We start from the raw sequence: 20268 nt of genomic DNA, 5'->3' as shown, positions 1-20268 counted from the left end.
TCTACGGAGTCTCTCAAGGCCTGCAAAGTGAAGGAGTATGACACACACACACACACATTTCTTAGATTACTATTAATTAATTCTATTGACATGGCTCCCTGAGGTAACTAGCGTAGTGCTAATGAAATGAATGGAATATGGTCACATACTCTGATTACAGTCCACAAATTACCAACACACACAAAGGAGTTCATTGTTAACACAGACTGATTTGTGGCGAATCATGCAAATGGCCAGTTGCCATCCAGACAGTTGCTACAGTGAGTGTTGCCTGGTTAGTAAGATTCAAATTAACTTATGAAAGCTGAGTTTCCATTTGATGAGCAGAACAGACACTTGGCAATCAACTCAGCCTAGCTCACTCTTTGTTTGAGCGATTATCTTGTTTAAAGGCTCAATACAACTTCAGCTGTCGACATATATGTTGATCACCATAAAGTTATTTAGACTTGTCTAAATAGAAGATAGAGCTTTTCCTTGAGACAGAACTCTCTTGGGTCTTTATTTTTACATAAGTAATGATTCATGTCAGGCACTCATCAGTAGGAGTTTGCTTCACTCTTCTCTACTGGGAATTATTTAACTTCAGATGCTCTGTTACAAAATCCATGTCAAGGTGGTCTCCTAAAAACTAAAAATGGAACCCAGTGAGGTCGACCTGGCAATTCGAAAATGGTTTTTAAAATAAAGGAAATGACTCACAGTACTCGATGCCGAGAACAATGTCTCTGAAGTAGCAGCGGGCCTGGTCCTCACTGAACGGACTGTCGCTGGGGACCTCCATCACAGGGCTGGTGACCAATAGAGACACTTTATTGTAAGTTAACTGATAAAGTACTAATAAAAGACAGTAACTGAGACAGTAACAGACAACAATGATTCAGGAAGAGAAATACTGAATGAAATGATAGGTGGAGAGATCAAAACTTTTGATACAATATACTGTCTGAAATGTCCTCTTGATGTGTCCTCTTGCTTTAACATGAAACCACCCTAGTGAAAAATAAATATACTAAAAAGTATTTGAAATACATTTATGCCCAGCTAAGTATACTACAAATACATGTACCTATTTGTGTACTTAATAAAAATATTCTGCAATTGTACTTAAAGTCTGCTAAATTGGAACTAATTTTGTACCTAATGCACTTTAATTGTGCGGAAGTAGTGCTGAAGTCCAACTAAATATATACTGAAGTATATTTGATTGTGTTAAAGTAGAACTATTGCAAGTATACTTTAGGTACACTTTACATATCTTGCATTTAAAGATTGATATTGTTCAAAGATCATACAATCCTCATCAATAGTGACACTGAAACACATTTTAGGCTTAATATCAAGAAATGTGCATTGTGCACTAGAACTCCAAATAAAGTTTAATTATAATTTTTTATATCAGTAAGTCTCGAGCACTATGTCAGTAAAAATGTTAATAGGTTTTAACTATACTTAGTATGAAATAAAAGTATTTTAAATACATTACTTTTTCTTTTTAACCAGGACAGCTTGAATCAATAACAATGATTCTAATTTCAGATTTTTACATACAGTACCTCTCAAAATCCTCACTGATTTTTTTTTAGCAATGTATTTTATTTGCACCAGAAAAAAGAGATACATTCCTTGTATAAAATATTTAGATATTTAATATTTAAATTACGATTTTTGTTTTAAATGTATATTATATTTTAGATAGATTTTATCTGGAAAAACAAAAGCATTTTGCTTTATAAAACGGGACAATAAATGTTGTATTTAAAATGATTAATCAATTTGTTATTTATTGTTAAATTTAAGAGTTAAATGTGCTTACTTGTCAAAATAATAATAAAAAACAACTAATTTTTAATTCTGAATAAATATATTATTTCATTTCCCCATTTTATTTTATGTGGCCCTCATTTTTTAATGAATCAAGTGAGCTGTAAACTGTACAGACTTTCGGTGAAAAACAATAGACAATTATTGGTTTATAATATATAATCCATATTGTAAGTTATTTTTGTAGTTTCGACATCTCATTTATGTTAGCCAGCTAGATAACATAAACTTGAGGCTGTAATACACTAAACAACTTTTAAAATCTGAACAGATTTTAAAACACAACGAATCATACACTGGCCGACTTTGTAAATAGTTACAGAACGACTAAAGATCACACACTATTGTGTCTTTGTTGCTAAGAGATGTGTGACAAATAAAAATAATACATATTCTAAAATCGGCTCAAAATATCAAACAGGTTTGATATCATCTGACTTAGGGTGTACTCACACTAGGCACGGTTGCCTTTAACCGAGCCCGAGCGCGATTATCCCCACTCCCCCCTCCCCCGCTGGCCTGCACTCACACTTGCACTAAACATTCCCGGCCGGAGCACGCTTATGAGATAACGGAGAAAACCATTTTCGCTAATATTCTGCCGAATAATTAATTTATCATTTATGCATTGATTTTCACTTGTATGTATCAGAAAATTATTACGGAGGCAGCTGACGTTAATGAAATAATTTGCAGCTTTACTCGCAAACTACATTTCCTGTTCATCAATAAGGTAAGAACCAGACCCATTATAAACTAAATATACTTGATTAAATTAAATTAATTGAAAAGTGTAGTGTAGTAGTAGTAATAGAATATGTTTGCAGTCGTAATGATGATATAGCGCACACAAAATAGTATCTGTTCCGTGCTCCGGCGCGGTTAGCGCTCACTGCATGCGTACCGCGCCCGAGCCCAACTGAACCGTGCCCTGGCCCACCTCTTCCAACCAGGTCAGGGCACGGTTCAAAACGCCTAGTGTGAGTACACCCTTAATGGAATCATAGTCTAAAGCTAAAACATCGGAGTCTGTAGCCATTATATTTTTCTACGAAAAATCCAACTTTCGCCAACTAGCATGAACTACTCCAGACTATAAATCAGCGCTAAAAGTCATGTAGTGTATTCCAGCCTTTGGTGACCTATTTCCAAATGTTTGCAAGACATACGTATATAACGCAGCACTGTGAAAGTTGTGCAACAGAACAAAGGGTGCTGGGAAACTACAGGACTGCACACACAGTGGATAGAATCCTTCAAAATGAACGGTGACTGTGAGATTTACATAAAAACCAATCACACAAACCACTTAGCACAAAACAGGGTCCTCAAAGGCCATTTCATTCATTACCCACAGGCAGTGAATCACGATTGAGCAGAAAGGCCAAACATATTCAGCCAGGTCTAGTGAAAATAGACCATTCTGTAATTATGCAAAGTAAGTTCTAATCTGCTCTTTTCAAGGCAGAAGCCCACAAACAACATTTCTCTCCAAAACAAAGCTGGGCCACTTGGCAAAATCTCATATTCAACCGAAGTAAAATGTCACATTTGGAAAAAATGAGGTCTTGTAATAAACTGGAAGACTGCTGCCCTTTAAATTAGCTTTTTATGGCTTTAGAAACGCAGAGAAAGCAACAGAATAAATAAAAACTACAAGTACCAGAAGGAATACTGAAAAGATTAACAATGAGTCACATTGTCTATTCAGTAACAAAAAACAAAAGATCTGATTTAGAAAAAGAAGTGAATAAGAGACTGAGTGAGAACATAAGTACTTAATTAATCCCTTTGGAACAAGGGAAGAAAACGGGAAACTGAGTCAGATCTAAGTGATGACAGATATGCAAGACAAGACACAGTCGATGAAGATGGGAAGAAGTGATTAATGAAACGATACAGGATGGAAGAAAGCGTGGCGAAAGCATCAATTATGCACAAAAGAGGTCTAAGTGGACACACAGAATACTCACCCCTTCTGCATCAGCTCAAACACTGTGGAAAGATCAGAAAGAGAGTCATTAAAGAAAAATCAGTGAAAAGACATTCTGTTATTGACAAATCCATTACTCAGAGCACTTTATGAAATGTAATGTTCACAGTCCTCATATAGTATGTCATATCCTCAAATGACCCAGCTCTTTTTCACACATAAGCATGATGTGTGCTTTTATTCGCACCATTGCACAGTGGTGTGAAGTCATTTAGGATTTTGTAGCAGTCCATCAGCACAAACACCTTATATTCATTCCTACAGTATGAGTCAGAGCAGCCAACTAAATTTGTCATACATATGACACGCTTATTCTACAGATTCTCACATCAGCCCATTATGAAGACAGGCTGCACAGTTTGATCTGCTTTAAACATATGTCTGCTTTTCATTAAAAAGTAAAGTTTGTAATGGTAAACATTATAGTGACAAAAGTTTTGCAGTGACAAAGTGCACAGAGGTCATTCATTTTCAATTAATGAGAGTTGGTGATCTGAGATGATATGAGTGACACTGATCTGACAAAAGTCAAAAGGGTTTCATTTTATGCAAATGAGCAGTGATGTGGTGAGACGAATAGCAATGGAGCAATGGATATATTTATATATATATATATATAAAATCGTCTTTGAACTGTAGTGTAATTATAATTGTACAACACTACGGGTCTAATGGGTGTTTCAGCTACTGTAAAAACACCATCATTTGCTGAGTCTATTACACATTTTACCCTTTTACAACTAAATTTATATTAAAAAGAACATACCCATGTGAAGGCTGTCCTCCGCTGGATCATCCAGCACCTGAAATAGAAACCTTATTAAAAACACCACCTGCTACAGGCACTGTATGGCACTATGTCCAGGTTTCTGTGTCTAGGAAAATATGTAACACCCATACAGGTCCAGAGCAAATCTGACTTGAGTTTATCGGTTTTTAATTATTTTTATGCATTTTCTTCATTTCATTTTCTGAGAGACAATATTTTAAAAGACCATGATTGATTATTTCCTTAGCTTGCTCAGCGATAAAGCTGTGTGTGTAAAAATGATGGAAAAAAATTGCTGAAGCCTATGTCACTCTACACCACTGCTTGTTGGAAAAAGTTGCAAAAAAAAAAAAACAGCCAAGCTACTGGCACAGTGCAGCTGATGAGATTCGATAAGCATCAGGTGCTTCATCCTTCACTGCCAGCAGAGCACCATTTCTGTATTGCTCCTAATGGCCACGCACACACTCCTAACTTAAGACTATACTTGGACTGACAGTAGGAGAGTCCAGGTGATTGGAGTGTAGGTGGTTCCTCTGCCTCACTTTCTAAGTTTCCTTTAAACATTTTTCATGCTCGGACTCAATTTCTATCTCACACGCACTCTCTCACCCCTCTTTTCTAATTTTGCTGACGTACGTGAGTGCTGCTGTGATTGAAGAGCACTCAGACGGAACCACAGTGGGAGAGAAGGAAAGGCGCTTTTCTCCTTCAGCATCCCTCCATTCTGGCTTCCTTTTCTTTATCCTGTGATCGATCGCACTCCTCTCCACATCCCATTCTCAGGAGCATTAAGGGCGTCTCTCTTCAACAGATTTACTCCTAGCTGATTTTCAGTGTTGCTATTATTTTGTCCCCTCTTTGGCACAAATTACATAATGATACATGACTAGTCTGAAATATAGCTCGGTTATTGAGCTGTTAGGGTAATTGAGTTCACTTCCTTCCAAATTTCATCTCTCTGTGTTTTGATTATTTTATTATTAAATATATATATATACATTTTTTTACACCTGGCTTTTCCTGAGACCCAGAAAAAAACTACAGCAGAAAATATGGTGTAAACCAAATTTCTTTCAAGTGGTTGTTCATTAATCAAATAACAATACATTTAGAAGGAAGAAAGTTCTGAAGCAAAGAAGTTAGTTTGTTCAATTGTTTGTTCGATCTGAAGGTTATTCAGAAGGGAAGTTTGTTTGTTCATTCATTCATTGAGAAGAAAGATTATTCAGTACGAAGGAAGAAAGGAAATCATAAAATTGAAAAGGATTCTTCGTTTGTTTGTTGTAAAGGATGGAAGGATGTTTGAAAGGTTTCTTCAGATGGAAATAAACGTTCAGAAGAAAGTACGTTTATTAATTCAGAAAGAATCAAGAAAATAAAGTAATTTTGAATGAAAGTTTGCATGAAAGGAAGAAAGGAAAAAGGGAAGAACATTCAAAGGAAAAAAGTTTAAAGTACCTCTATTATGGGTTATGAAAGGTTCATATTTTGGTTTTGAGAGTCCCCAACAACAGGTTGACATGCATGCAAGGTCAAAAAACACTTTCATTGTCTTATATGCATTTATTTTTACCTTATTTGCTCAACGACTCCCAAACGATTCGCTCAATGATTAATTTTCCAACCCCCTCCTTTGCATGATGCTAATCTGCGGTGATTGGTCAAATTGGTCTCATTTTCATTTCATCATGCCTGCAATGCCTGATAAAGCAACGTTTGTGAGCGCAGTGCTGCTTGGTGTACAGCGTTACTGGGGAAACAGCTATTTTTACCGCTCCAAAAGCAGCACCTAGTGGCAAAGAATGAATTTGCATTTTCATTCAAACCAACAAGTGGGCGGGCAATATGCTAATGTTTCATGTTGACCTCAACATGAAACGACTTGGGATTTATTTTAAAAACGACTCGTTTCAATGATTCAGAGTCGATTCTTTCTTTTGAGAGACAACTTTATACACGGTGCACTTTCAGATTTAAAACTTTGCAGGATGTTTTCATTCACTTAGAGCTGTGTTACACACTGCATGAAAGGTCATTTTCAAAAATCCATAATAGGGGCACTTTAATAATTAATAAGAAGTTTGTTCGTAACAAAGTATTTTTAGGAAGAACATTTAGAAGAGAAGAACAGATTATTATTTTTTTTTCTATTAAATTATTAATTAATTAATTGTATTAATTAGCAGACGTTTATTAACAGTGGATCACATGAATGAAGGAATATGGCCACAGTCCTTACCTCAACCAATTTAACTATGTTGAGGTGGTCCAGTTTTTTCAGGATAGCTATCTCCTGGTAAACTCTCTCTAGAGGACCAAGCACCTTGGGCTGCTCCCCCTGGGCTGCTTTAGGACCTCGGGGAGGAGGGCGGCCTGCAAAGAGAAAGAATGCAAAGCTAAGTTTGCTGCTTCATTTAAATACTGAATTCTTCAGCTGGTTTAGAGGACTGCCTCAACATCTGCCTCACAGGACAACATCTGCTGTGCATAACATCTGCATACATCTGGTTTCAAATTAGAACTTAATTTAAATTCCATACATACGGGGAAAACCATACTGTTTCATCAGCTTCTTCTTAGATACCACTTTCATTGCCTGCAAAACAAGTAAGACACAGATGAAAAGAGCAAAACAGCCAATCTTGCCAAGACTAAGGTCTGAACTATGGTAGGTGTTCTCAAACACACATATTTCCATCTATAAAGTAGGTGACACAATCAACTGACTTTTCCATTTACATACTAATCAAACAAAGCTTTCACAGAGTTCAATCCACTGCAGTGGATCCTCTCGTTTGCTTCTGGCCTTGATGGGTCACTCAGTGTTCCTGCGTAGGTGATTGCTAAAGTGAATGCGGAAATTTGATCACAAACAGTGAGTGACAGACTATAAGAAGCAAGCAGACCAAAGTGCTTGTGATTTGTAAATCAACTTGGGTTTTTTTAAAGAAAAGAAACAAATGGGTTGTGCACATTCCACCGCTGATGCTTGGATCAGATGTCTTTGTAAGCAATTAAAACGTTAATCAAAACAATTGCTTCTGGCACACAGAACTGGGCTTTTAAAATCTACACTTCCTGGAAAACATATTGAGTCATCTGTATCTTTTTACAATGGAAGACGTCTATTACAGAAGAATTGTGCACCTGTGTCTTTTCTGCTGGGATGAAAGTCACAGAGACGTACATAGTGCGCATACAGAAAATTTGGAGACTTATGTAACGTGGGAAGTGCTCTCTCTGAATCTCTGCCACTCTGCTCATTACAGTCAGAAAACGAAATGGCAATACAACAGGCTGCCAATTTCTAACACCTGCGGCTTCATAATGAGCAAGATCTGGACAAATTCAAAATTCATCCTTGAGTTTTTCATGATACAATTTCACATATTGTCATGGAGAGGATTCAAAATTTAGCTGAAGCGCAGGTTGAAACCCTGTGGTCTTTTCCCTTCATTTTTCATGCTATAAAATCCAATATCTCAGAATTATAAATGTTTAAAAGACACTTCATCTTAAATATGAAAGTACACAACTTTAGATGTGAATCCATAATAGTTAGCAATAAGAAAGAGTGCTTTTCTCCTCACGCTCAAGGACAGCTGGAGGAGGCTACGTCTGTTGTGCTGACGAGTTTAAATAACTCAGTTCGTCAAAGAGTGAAGAGGAAACCATGAATGTTTTATGAACATGTCGGAGGTGAGCACGATGAAAGAAAATTGCTATTTAGAATGCAGCAGGGACGGAAAGAACTGAAGCATCAGAATGCAAATGACTGGGAAACGATGGGATGAATCAGCAAGTAAGCAATACATAAATACAGTTTGCTGTAGGAGGTGATGGATCTATATTTACTGTAATCTATGAAAAATACAGTGGGGTCAACAAGGAAAACGCCTCTCTTTTGCGATATTAAATAACAATATACTGTAGATAACTTTTCTCCTCGCTACAGATTTTTTAAAATTTATTTATTTTTTAAGTGTTCACCAAGGCTGCACTTATTTGATCAAACATACAGTAAAATCAGTAATATTGTGAAATATTACTACAATTAAAAAAAACTGTTTTCTATTTTTATATGATTTAAAATGTAATTTATTCCAGTGATGACAAAGCTGAATTTTCAGCAGCCATTACTCCAGCCTTCAGTGTCACATGATCTTTCAGAAATCATTCTAATATGATGATGTGGAGCGCAAGGAACATTTCTTATTATTATCAATGTCAAAAATGGTTATACATTGTATAATAAGTTACATTATAACATTGATCCATTAAAAAATGCTTGCTGAATAAAATTATTAATTTCTTTAAAAAAATCTTGCTGACCCAACTCAACTTTACAATGTGCTAAGATTAGAAGTTGGAAAATGCTAAATGGGATTACACACTGTAAAATAACTAAATAACCAAACCAATAATGCAACACTTCCAACATTCCATTAAATAACTTATATATAAACCTATATATTTGAACGACAAGAAAAATGTCAAACTGAATGGTTTCTGATGATAAGTTTCAACCATGGTTGAAAAAGAGTGAAAGACAGGCAGAAAACAGACAGATGTTGCAAAGGGGAGAAAAAATGCAAGAAAAATGAAGAACAAGATATAATATCAGGATTAATTCTACCTGTAAAGAAAAAGAGAATGTGTGGTAATTGTTAGAACGGTAAAACCCTGCTTTGTGAGGCCAGTGGAGGGTAAAGGCCAGAGACGGGGGCAGCCTCACTCTACTCTGCCTTTATGAAGGGATTTGATCTCTGTCCTCTATTCATCCTTGCTGTTATATATCCACACAGCATGAATTAATGAATGCAGCTGGGAACTGGGAGCTATATTTTGTTTTCAGACACATTGTCTATTATGACAGATGATTATGAGGAGGAGAGGAAAATATTCAAATGTGATCATGAGACCAGCAAAAAGCTGAACTACAAACAAGGGAGAAAAATGGCATTATTAGGTACACCTAATACCAAATAAGATGCCCTTTATACACTGATACATGATGTCATGTTGAATTGTGATCCTAGTATGTTAATGTTTCAGAAAAACCAAGAATTGTTGCTCTTTTTTCCCCTCTGTTGAGCCATCCAGTTTATAGCTCATATATAGAGTCATCAGAAGAGGATCTGGGAACAGCCTTCTACTGCTGAAAGCCCATTCCCTTCAAGGTTATGATTTCAGCTGTGCCTTTCTCCTGTTGGGAGAAGTGCTAGTTTGAGTGTTTGTGGCCTTTTTTCTCAGCTTGAAGGAGTCTGATCAATCTCATCTGACCTCTCTCATTAACAAAGTGTTTTCTTTCAGTGAATAGGCTCTCAATAGATGTGATTTTCTTTAGCACTACTTGTACACTCTAAAGACAGAGGTGTGCACAAGCGTCTGTCCATCTGGCATCCTGTCTAGCACCAACAACACTAAGACGTTAACACTGTGTCTTCCTTATTTCGCATCTAAACCTTTTGAGCATATTTACATCCTTTACATACATTCCATATAGTCTAATCATTAATGGATGAGTTCACCCAAAAATGAAAAATTGAAAATGTTCTTTCCACCCAAGATGTAGATAAGTTTGTTCCTTAATCGGAACAGATTTGGAGAAATGTATCATTACATCACTTGCTCAGCAGTGGATCCTCTGCAGTGAATGGGTGCCGTCAGAATGAGACAAACAGCTGATAAAAACATCACAATAATCCACAAGTAATCAAAGGACCCCTGTCCATTCATTAATTTTGTGAAGTGAAGAGCTGTGTGCTTGTAAGCAACAAATCCATCAAGACATTTTTTCACTTTTTCCCTGTAGGATGTGTTATTATGGATTATGGACTTGTATTTTTGCCAGTAGCAATTGTTTAAAGTTAAATGCTTTAATTATGGATTTGTTTCTTACAAACACAGATTTTCACTTCACAAGACATTAATTGATGGACTGAAGTCATAGATTATTGTGATGCTTTTATAAGCTGTTTGGACTCTTGATTCTGACGGCACCCATTCACTGTAGAGGATCCATTGGTGAGTAAGTGATTTCTTGCTAAATTTCTCCAAATCTGTTCTGATGAAGAAACAAACTCATCTAGGAAGGCCTGAGGGTGAATACATTTTTGGGTGAACTATTCCTTTGATATGAGATCATAAAAACTGCATACATAATCATAACACAATTTGAAAATGCTGAGTAAAGTAGTTTTATGTCACACTGCAAGGTATTCAGCTATTCTGACACATTGATTCCAACTGTTAGTCTACCATATGCTGCCTCCATCCACTCGCATAAGCACAGCTTTAACTTATTTTATGCTTATTGATGCTGAAAATCTCACTTTCTGTCATGTACCTCTTCTTGAAAAGCTTGAAACATATCTTATTTACTTCCTGTGGGCACCTGATTAGTAAAATTGGAAAGTGTGTCCATAAAACTGTCCATTTAAAAATAGATTTCCATTTAACAAGTCCTACCACAGGGCTTGGTGACAAAATATTACTGTTTTTAGGACAAGATGAAAATGAAAGACCAGTCATTTTTAGATATAAGTAAATGTCAATTACATATACAGAATTTACATTTTATTTCTGTCCATATTGTTTATTTTGATGTTTATTTTTGATGAAAATAATTTGAATAGAACCTTTTATGCTTGTGTTCTTTGCAGTCCAGGCAATGATGAGAATAAGGACAGTAAAATTACTTCCTGTGTGTCTATCTATTTGTATGCATGTTTGTTCGGTTGTGTGCATATGTGATCAACAGTGATGGTGTTTGGGGGCTGATATAAACATCTCCAAATGAAATTAAGGACTGCTGTACATTCCTGTCATTTCTGTTATATCACAACCCTCCCCATCTGCTCTCATTTTCATAACCATTCAATCTATCCTGCCTCTCCTCCCTCTCTGTCATGCTGCTTTTCTCTTTCCAATCTCTTTCCCGCATTATATTGTTTTTTCCATTTACTTTACATTTTCACTTCTTCACAATATGCACGTCATGACTGTGTCTAAAGCTGAACTGTGTCATTTCTGCACGTCATGCTGCAACAAGGACAATTTATTTTAAAATATACTTACGTAATATTTGTCATCATCCTCATTGTACGCCAGCTTGACAACACCATATGAGCCCTTTAAGACATAAGAAATGGATAGAGGAAAAAAGATAAACAAAACAGGTAGAGTGAGATGAGTCAGACTATGAGACTGTGCTGTGGGTCAGTAAGGGTCAGTGTCTGAATGCTTGAATGACTGCTATGAAACAACATGGCCATGAGATTTTTCTGATGTTTATATGCATGTCGACTATCAAAATAACTCAATAGGAGTATGATGTAGGTGAGCTTACCTTCCCAATCTCACTCTTTAACTTGTACTGGTTAAGCTGGATGCAATCCTGAGATTGTGAAAAAGCAAGCAAGAAAGAAAGAGAAGAGCAGAGACAGAGAGAGAATGGAATCAATCCCAGCTACAGACACAAAGGAGTCGTGACACTATATTAATATACTTCACACCAGAGGGAACATGTAAGCCAGTTACAGGTGGAAACAACAAATCATTTGTTTCATAACCTATTCCATATAGAAACTGCAAAAGAAAAGATTTTAAAATACCTTTGCATCCTGGTTGACTCTGACAGCAAATACCACAATCTCAATACTATTTTACTACTGACAGAAAGATTGATCCACTTTGCAATTCTGTTCAAGAAAGGCCATTTAAACACTGGTTTTCATTGAAGAACTTTTTATTTAACATTAAGGTCATTTTACATAACTGAATTCATTAAACAGGGAAAAAATATATAATTTTCTTTCAGCAAGAAAATCAAACCTTTCATTTTTGTATTTTGAATCGGGGAACAAATGGAGGAAATCGCTGACTTCTGTTTTTAACAAGCTGTCATGTCATTGTGCCCATGAGATGATGCCACGTCTGTATCAACTGCTGCAAATACAATTAATGTTTTTTTCCAAAAGTCTGAAGATTTATGCACAGCTATGTCATTTGCTTACATCCATCTGATTGGTTAAGATGCCTTTAGAGTAATCAAACTCTGAAGTAAGAGAATTATCTCCACCATTCATGAAATCATGACTGAACCGTTCCAAACCCATGGTCTGAACAAGACCACAAGACCATATTATTAAAGAAGAAATGCATCTTAAAAAACAGGGGGTTTGATGTCTTTGAATCAGCTGGTAAGTGTGAAAAGACTCACATGCGGCCAAGTTGGCAAAGCAATAACTATATCTGAATCAGCAACCTCGGTTTATTGTCAACTGCAAACTTTTCTCCACAGCAGGGAACATTACTACTGCAAACAATTCTGCCCTAATAAGAGAAATTTGACAATCCTTGCTTTCTACTAGCTGGAATGCACTGCAAATATTGTAGCATTATAAAAAATATAAAACAAAACCTTTATGTTTACTTTAAAAGCAATACATTTAGTTTGATTTAAAACATCAACAAACTGCCATTTTCTTTTGATTCATTGTTTTGTTGTGCTGTACTGAAAAATGTGGCTCTAAAACTGAGGTAAATAACAAAAGATGGATTTGCAATGCAGTTACAACCCTGCTCAACATCATTTCAGAAATTGCATAAATATTGAGGCAAGGACTCTGAGGAACAGGAAGAAAGATTGTAAAAGCAAAGACAGTGGTAAAAGCAAAAATTTGAGGAAGAACTTCTCTGGGAGAGGAACCTCGCTGAGAATGCAGATATGGATACATTTTAAACACAGACACACAGAACAATTTGATACTCTTAGTGCAAGAAAAGTTTTTAATGGTTCTTAAGTTTATTTACAGATAATGAAATGAGAAGAACTAAAAAAAAAAGAAGACTGAGAGGCAGAGAGAGAAAGAAAGAGAGAGGACAGAAGAGAGGAACACTGGACTCCTGGCTGAGCCTAGACTATTACTGGCACATGCTCAGTGAGCCCTGCATTGCAGTATTCGCACACGCACGCACACATGTTGGTTTTTATGGTTTATGAGGACTCTCCATAGGCGTAATGGTTTTTATACTGTTCAAACCGTATTTTCTATTGCCCTACACCTACCCTACCCCTAAACCTACCCCTCACAGGAAACTTTGTGCATTTTTAGATTTTAAAAAAACTTCATTCTGAATGATTTATAAGCCTTTTAAATTACGGGGACACTCAAAATGTCCTCATAAATCACCTTCTCGTTGTAATACCTATGTCATACCCATGTCATTATACAAATTTGTGTCCTCATAAACCACATAAACATGCACACATACACGCACACCCATATACACACACACACACAAATGATCAAAACTTACCAACAACAAGAGCTTAAAAGTGATTATAGATGGACTAGAAGGAGTTACTTTAGACAAGACCTTAAATTTGTTCAGAAGTAAAAAGTAGGGATTCAGTGATACTACAGTTATGGCTTATGGTATATGACTTTCTTCTTTCAGACAAATCCAATCGGAGTTTTTGCCCTGGCTATTCCAAGCGTTATCATTGCAGTGGGTGGGTGTTTCTGTTGAACAATCCACAAGTCGTCAAATAAAGTGCGCGCATCCATAATAAAATGTGCCTCACATGGCTCTGGGGAGTGAATAAAGGCCTCCTGTCCATGCATTTTTCCATGCATCCATGCATTTTTGTTAGAAAAATGTCCATATTTCAAATGTAATAAACACTTTTCTCTCACTTCCGGTATCTGTCATACGCAGAAGCCATTCCGGCACACGCCTCTGAGATATGCTAGTCTCGCGAGTTTGTTTACAGGAGCACGTTTTATGGATGCGCACACTTTATTTGACGACTTGTGGATTGTTCAACAGAAACACCTACCCACTGCAATGATAACGCTTGGAATAGCCAGGGCAATTTTTTATATAACTCTGATTGGATTCGTCTGAAAGAAGAAAGTCATATACACCTAGGATGCCTCGAGGGTGAGTAAAACTAATTTTCATTTTTGGGTGAACTAACCCTTTAAACCAATAAACCGCAAAATATTATCATGTTTTCACTGAGGGAAATAAAACGTTTAAGCGTGACAGTGGAGGATTAGCACACAGGCTCAATTTTCACTTTGCCCTCTTCCAGGTTGGTCCTTTTTTTCTTTTTAAACACGGATTAGACTGGATAATCTTGGGTTTAAGTAAGATACAACCATATTGTGCATTCAAATGTACTACGATAACATCTGGGATCACAGCGTGTAAGTGGTGTAGGTTATGCTGGGTAATGCTGGAGGTTAAGCAGGCACAGAGTATTTCATGGAAAGGGCATGAGTTTATTATGGCCAAAGGAGAGTGAAAGAAAAAGTACACGAGAACAAAATGGAAAAGGGCAAAAGGGAAAAAGAAACAGAGAAAGAGCAAAAGCAAAGAGAGAGTGTAGGCAAATGCGAGGGAGGAAGAGAAATATCCAGTGATGTGAAATCTGACAGTCAATTACTTTGACTGCTCCATGTACCTTAACCAAAACAGCCTCACATTACTGCTCACACTTCAGCTGGAGTGTCAAGGCAGAGAGAAGAGTGTGTATGACAGCTGTCTGAAGTCTGAGGGAAAATACGACAGATAGAGAGACAGGACCCCAGACTTTTTTTTCTTGTCCTATAAGTCAAAGAAAACAGTAGAGTCTCAAAGATGTGACTGGAGCTGCTGGGAGGAAGAGAAAGAGACAATGAAGGAAAGAGAAAATGAGAGGTTGAGACCATTAAAAACATGATAAACAGGCTCAGGATATGAAGCAAACAGCTTACCTCAACATCAGAAAAATCAATTATAATCCACATAAAATGGGTCTCATTTATTAGTAACTGTGTAATACCAGATGAGAGCACACCACTTTGTTCTTACTCCGGTTCTAATGTTGATGGATCTGCATTATTGTAATTGTGCACCTAGTAATTAGTATAATATAAATATACACCCAGACCATCTCCATTTAAGGGATAATTCATATTTCTAATAATAATATTTAGCTTAACAAATTCCACATCCCTAAAGACATCCCTTTTTTTCGTTTGACATTTCCGTTCAAAAGTTTGGGGTCAACCTTTTTAAAAAAAAAAAAAAAAGAATATTTTTACATAGCAAGGATGAAATAACTTTGATGAAAACTGACAGTTCTATTTCAAATAAATGCAATCCTTCTGAACTCATCAAAGAATCCTGAAAAAAAAAACAGTTTCCAGAAAAGTATAAATAGCACAACTGTTTTCAACACTGATAATAACACGAAATGTTTCTTGAGCACCAAAATCAGCATACATAAATGATTTCTGAAGGATCATGTGACAGGGAAGACTGGAGTAATGACTGCTGAAAATTCAGCTTTGCCGTCACATGAATAAATTACATTAGAAAATATATTAAAATAAAAAACAGTTATTTTAAATTATAATTATAATTTCATAATATGACATATTATAAAGTAATAATCCTATATTTACACATCATCCATGCTTAACCCTTTCCTGATCAAATGAATTCATGTTAAGTATTAGAGACTTCTTTTAAAAACACTAAAAAAATTGTACCAACATTTTGAACAGTAGTGTACAATTCTTCTATCACTTATTCTATGAAAATGTTCCTACACAGTTTTTTTTTTTTTTTACAGTTATGAACATAGTTAGCAAATGAAATGCAATATAATTATATTCCCTCAAGATGCTGCTTTGAAATGATACATTGATAAGTTAATGAAACAGAAAACCATAAAGTATAATTTTCCCTGCAGAACAATAACAATCCATCGATGTAAAGCCCTTCTCCACAGCCCTTTCCACCAGTGATAACCATCTCACAGGCAGTAAAGTAAATCATGCCAGAACATGTGAGAAAGTGGGAAAGATACGCTGCGTTCCTCTAATCTCTGCTTTATGAGGCTTCCTCTAACTACCAGCGATCATATCAGAGACTGCAGCCATTTCTGCCACTAAAACAAATAGTACTGAGATATTAGAGATTAACAATAAGATCCTTAGAAAAGATTGAGGAATGTTTTGATTTCTTCATACTTCATAAGAATATGTCTTTACTACACAATTTTCATTTATACAGTAATAAAGCTGTCAATAGAATATATTTGTGAAAAATAATTTACGATTAAGGTACACTTTAAAAAAAAAAAAGACCAACTTCAACCAGACAAGACTTGTCAAACAAACTTAAAGGGTTAGTTCACCCAAAAATGAAAAATCTGTCTGTAATTACTCACCCTCATTTGGTTCCAAACCCGTAAGACCTTTGTTCGTCTTCACAAATTAAGATATTTTTGATGAAATCCAAGAGCTTTCTGACCCTGCATAGACAGCAATGCACTGAACCACTGATGTAACATGGACTATTTTAATGATGTCCGTACTGCCTTTCTGGGCCTTGAACGTGTCAGTTGCGTTGCTGTCTTTGGGTTTGGAACAACATGAGGGTGTGTAATTAATGACCGAATTTTACACATTTTTGGGTGAACTCACAAAATGAATTTACATTAACTTTACATGATTAGTTCACACAGAAACAAATATTCTGTCATCATTTACTTACCCTCATGTCATTCCAAACCCATATGACCATCTTTCTTCCGTGGAACACCAAATGTAATTTTGACAACACACTAGTTGCCCTTTTTCATGCAATTACAAAGAATGGAGACTCAAGCTTTCCAGCTGTGGTCAATAGCAATTCGTGTCTACATATACATCAACCTAGGCTACAATCACAATATCTATGTCTGTTAGTCCAACTTCACAAAAATGGGTCTAAAGTGGTTTTATGACATTTAGAAAAATAATTCCTTTAGTCCAACTGAAATTAAGCTTTTAAAACGCATGTAAATGCACTGATAACTTACTAACTCAACTGGATGAGTTTGAATGTGTACACCATATTAATCAATTAATTTAAAAAGTGTTCTGTGGAAAAAAGTCAGATGGGTTTAAAATGACATGAGGGTGAGTAAATAATGACAGACTTTTAGTAAATAGAAGCCTATCATTTAAGTACTCCATTACGAACGTACATTAAAAAGATTCAAACTGCATCAATGACAGTAAATAGCTTAAGTGCTAAGAGTGTTTCCACTCTGCACCTATCACTGGATGAGTGTTAGAGCAGATGAGAAGAACATGTCCAGCTGATGCTCCTCTCAGAGCAGAGTGCCTCTCACACTACAGATAGAAGATGAGGAGCACCCCTGCCTTTCAGTGTCTCAGCCCTCAGAAAGGCTTGAGCCCCATTAACACACACAAACATATAGCCAAGCAGAAATGTGGGCACACACACAGATCATCTCTACAGGTCAGAACAAAGATATTCTTTGATGGGAGCAGGTTGTTAGGAGGGGGAGGGTGCTGAGGCTGTGTATGAATGAAAGAAGCCTTATTAAAGTTAGGCTGTATGGGTCGCCACATGACCTGGACACTAATCACAGGAAATGAGTTTTGCTTCAAACACACACACACACACACACACACACACATATATCACAAGCTCTTCATGCTATATATGAGAGGATTTCATACAAGAAAATCAGTCAGATGTGACCAGATGTCAATAACTATTAAAGACTTGATACTGCAAATCAATCCAAAACAGTAATCAGTAGTGGACGACCAATATATCACCAAGGCTGATATATCAGTTGTTATTTGGCAGTTTTTATTATAAGATTTCCTGTTTAGCTGATTAGCATCGAAACACAGTATACCACCCATTCACAGTTTTCATTAGTTTACTATATTTGTTTAATGGTATACGCAAAAAAGTGTTATAGCATTTTCCTTTTTGTTACTATTAGGAAGGCAAATGCTATAATGCTTTTTCATATACCAACAGCATTCAGCAAATTAACATCACTTTTATCCTGACAACTCTCAGAGGGTTTGGCATGGTAATGTACATGACGGAATAGATCTCCTACGCTGCTGCTGCTGTGGCAGAGCAAGTACCGAGACTTGCTACTACCAATACATCCACAACATGCCGCTGTGAGCATGTAAGAAATACTGCTGCTGCACATATAACATACATGAAATAACCCCCATATAGCATACATGAATCACCCCATAGCAGATCTATACAGGTGGAGCTGGGGAAGGTGGAGGGTTTCTGATGCGCGCTGCAACTGCTACAGCAAGCACTGGCTGAGTATTTGAATGTTAAGCAGCAAGCTCATTGGCTGCTGATACAAAAAGAACCAATCAGCTGCGCCATGTGACAATGATGTCATTATGTCAGATTGAGTTAGACCTATCAGACAGTGCCATCTAGAGTTTCATTAAAGAAATTTGGATTTAAACAAATCTTTGAATATCTAGTAAATATTTAATTTCAAGAAACTCACAAACATTAAGGAATACAATCCATTTATGCAAATTTTGTGCAATTTCAAATCAATTATTTCAAACTATTCAGTGCTACTGTATATTCAGTTGGCAGCTATGTTATATACACTGTGAACTATGAGTAAAATTTGTGTCACCTGGTCTTTATTTGAGAAAATATAATTTTGTACCATATTACTGTTGGTTTCAGTGTTTACTGCCTTTTACATTTTTTTTATTCTTTAAAAATACTACAGTATATTAGGATTACAGAATCATTTAAATAAATGGCCTATTTCTAATTTAGTTAATATTATGTCAAATAAAAATAAATTTTATTGTCTTTAAGGGGTCATGAATTCAGAAATCAAATTTTCTTTGATTTTTTAAAATACTGTATAAGAGGTCACTGCACTAAAAAAAGAAAGTTTCAAAACTCAAAACTTCCTCATTAGTATTAAAAGAGCTTTTATTGAAACCAAGCTGCCAAAATAACTATCGACCAATAGTAATCAGTCATAAAAGTTCTAAAAATTATAGTATGTTTAAGTATATGTGGAATCATATTTCCACTGCAACTCCAGGAGATACTGTAATTTTTCTCACCTGCGAGTCTGAGATGGACACTCGCTTGGACTCGATGGTTGGCTGTCTGGCTATTCGGGAATAGCGGTCAGCCCCGCTCCCAGAAGACACGTACGTTCCTCTCTCCTGCAATGACATCTTCCGGCCTGACAGGTGGGGCCTCATGGGCAGAGCTTTCTTAACACCTGTCCCATTCTTCACTACACTGGAGGAGGGATCAGACCTTAGTGACACCACAGACATCTTGTCAGTCATCTCAGCCACCTGGGAGGAGTCTGGGTCAGGGTCCACCCCCACGCAACCAGGATCACTGCTCATCGACACTCGCTTGGACTCGATGGTTGGCTGTCTGGCTATTCGGGAATAGCGGTCAGCCCCGCTCCCAGAAGACACGTACGTTCCTCTCTCCTGCAATGACATCTTCCGGCCTGACAGGTGGGGCCTCATGGGCAGAGCTTTCTTAACACCTGTCCCATTCTTCACTACACTGGAGGAGGTATCGGACTTTAGCGACACCGCAGACATCTTGTCAGTCATCTCAGTGGTCTGGGAGGAGTCTGGGTCAGGGCCCACCCCCATGCAACCAGGATCACTGTTCATCGCCATGACGATGGAGTAGGAGGAGCTTGGAGGCAGGGAGGAGGGGGGTGTGGGGTTTTCGCATTAATTGTTCCACCTCCAATGTCAGCTTGCAGTTACAGGAAGCTGTGGCTATACAGACAGATAAAGAGAGGAAGGAAACAAAGACAGAGTTTGTT

The 20268-nt window shown here is 36.7% G+C and overlaps 1 protein-coding gene across 1 annotated transcript in view; it reads right to left on the bottom strand.

The window, feature by feature from the left end:
• The window catches only part of LOC107664519 (calcium/calmodulin-dependent protein kinase kinase 1-like), a 40349-nt gene extending 20522 nt beyond the window's left edge, over window positions 1-19827 (bottom strand). The window contains exons 1-8 of the mRNA XM_016455111.1: window positions 19532-19827; window positions 11941-11988; window positions 11670-11723; window positions 7134-7185; window positions 6829-6962; window positions 4584-4620; window positions 3798-3819; window positions 703-791 (exon numbers count right to left, since the gene is read on the bottom strand). Of these exons, the coding sequence (XP_016310597.1) occupies window positions 703-791; window positions 3798-3819; window positions 4584-4620; window positions 6829-6962; window positions 7134-7185; window positions 11670-11723; window positions 11941-11988; window positions 19532-19765 (670 nt within the window). The 5' untranslated portion in view covers window positions 19766-19827. The remainder of the gene's footprint in view (window positions 1-702; window positions 792-3797; window positions 3820-4583; window positions 4621-6828; window positions 6963-7133; window positions 7186-11669; window positions 11724-11940; window positions 11989-19531) is intronic.
• Between the last annotated feature and the right edge of the window lie 441 nt (window positions 19828-20268).

The sequence above is a fragment of the Sinocyclocheilus anshuiensis genome, unplaced genomic scaffold, assembly GCF_001515605.1.
Source record: "Sinocyclocheilus anshuiensis isolate Anshui unplaced genomic scaffold, SAMN03320099.WGS_v1.1 scaffold403, whole genome shotgun sequence".
In the NCBI taxonomy this organism is placed as follows: domain Eukaryota; kingdom Metazoa; phylum Chordata; class Actinopteri; order Cypriniformes; family Cyprinidae; genus Sinocyclocheilus; species Sinocyclocheilus anshuiensis.
Note: the sequence above shows the minus strand (reverse complement) of the source record. Positions and strands in the feature narration are given on the sequence as shown.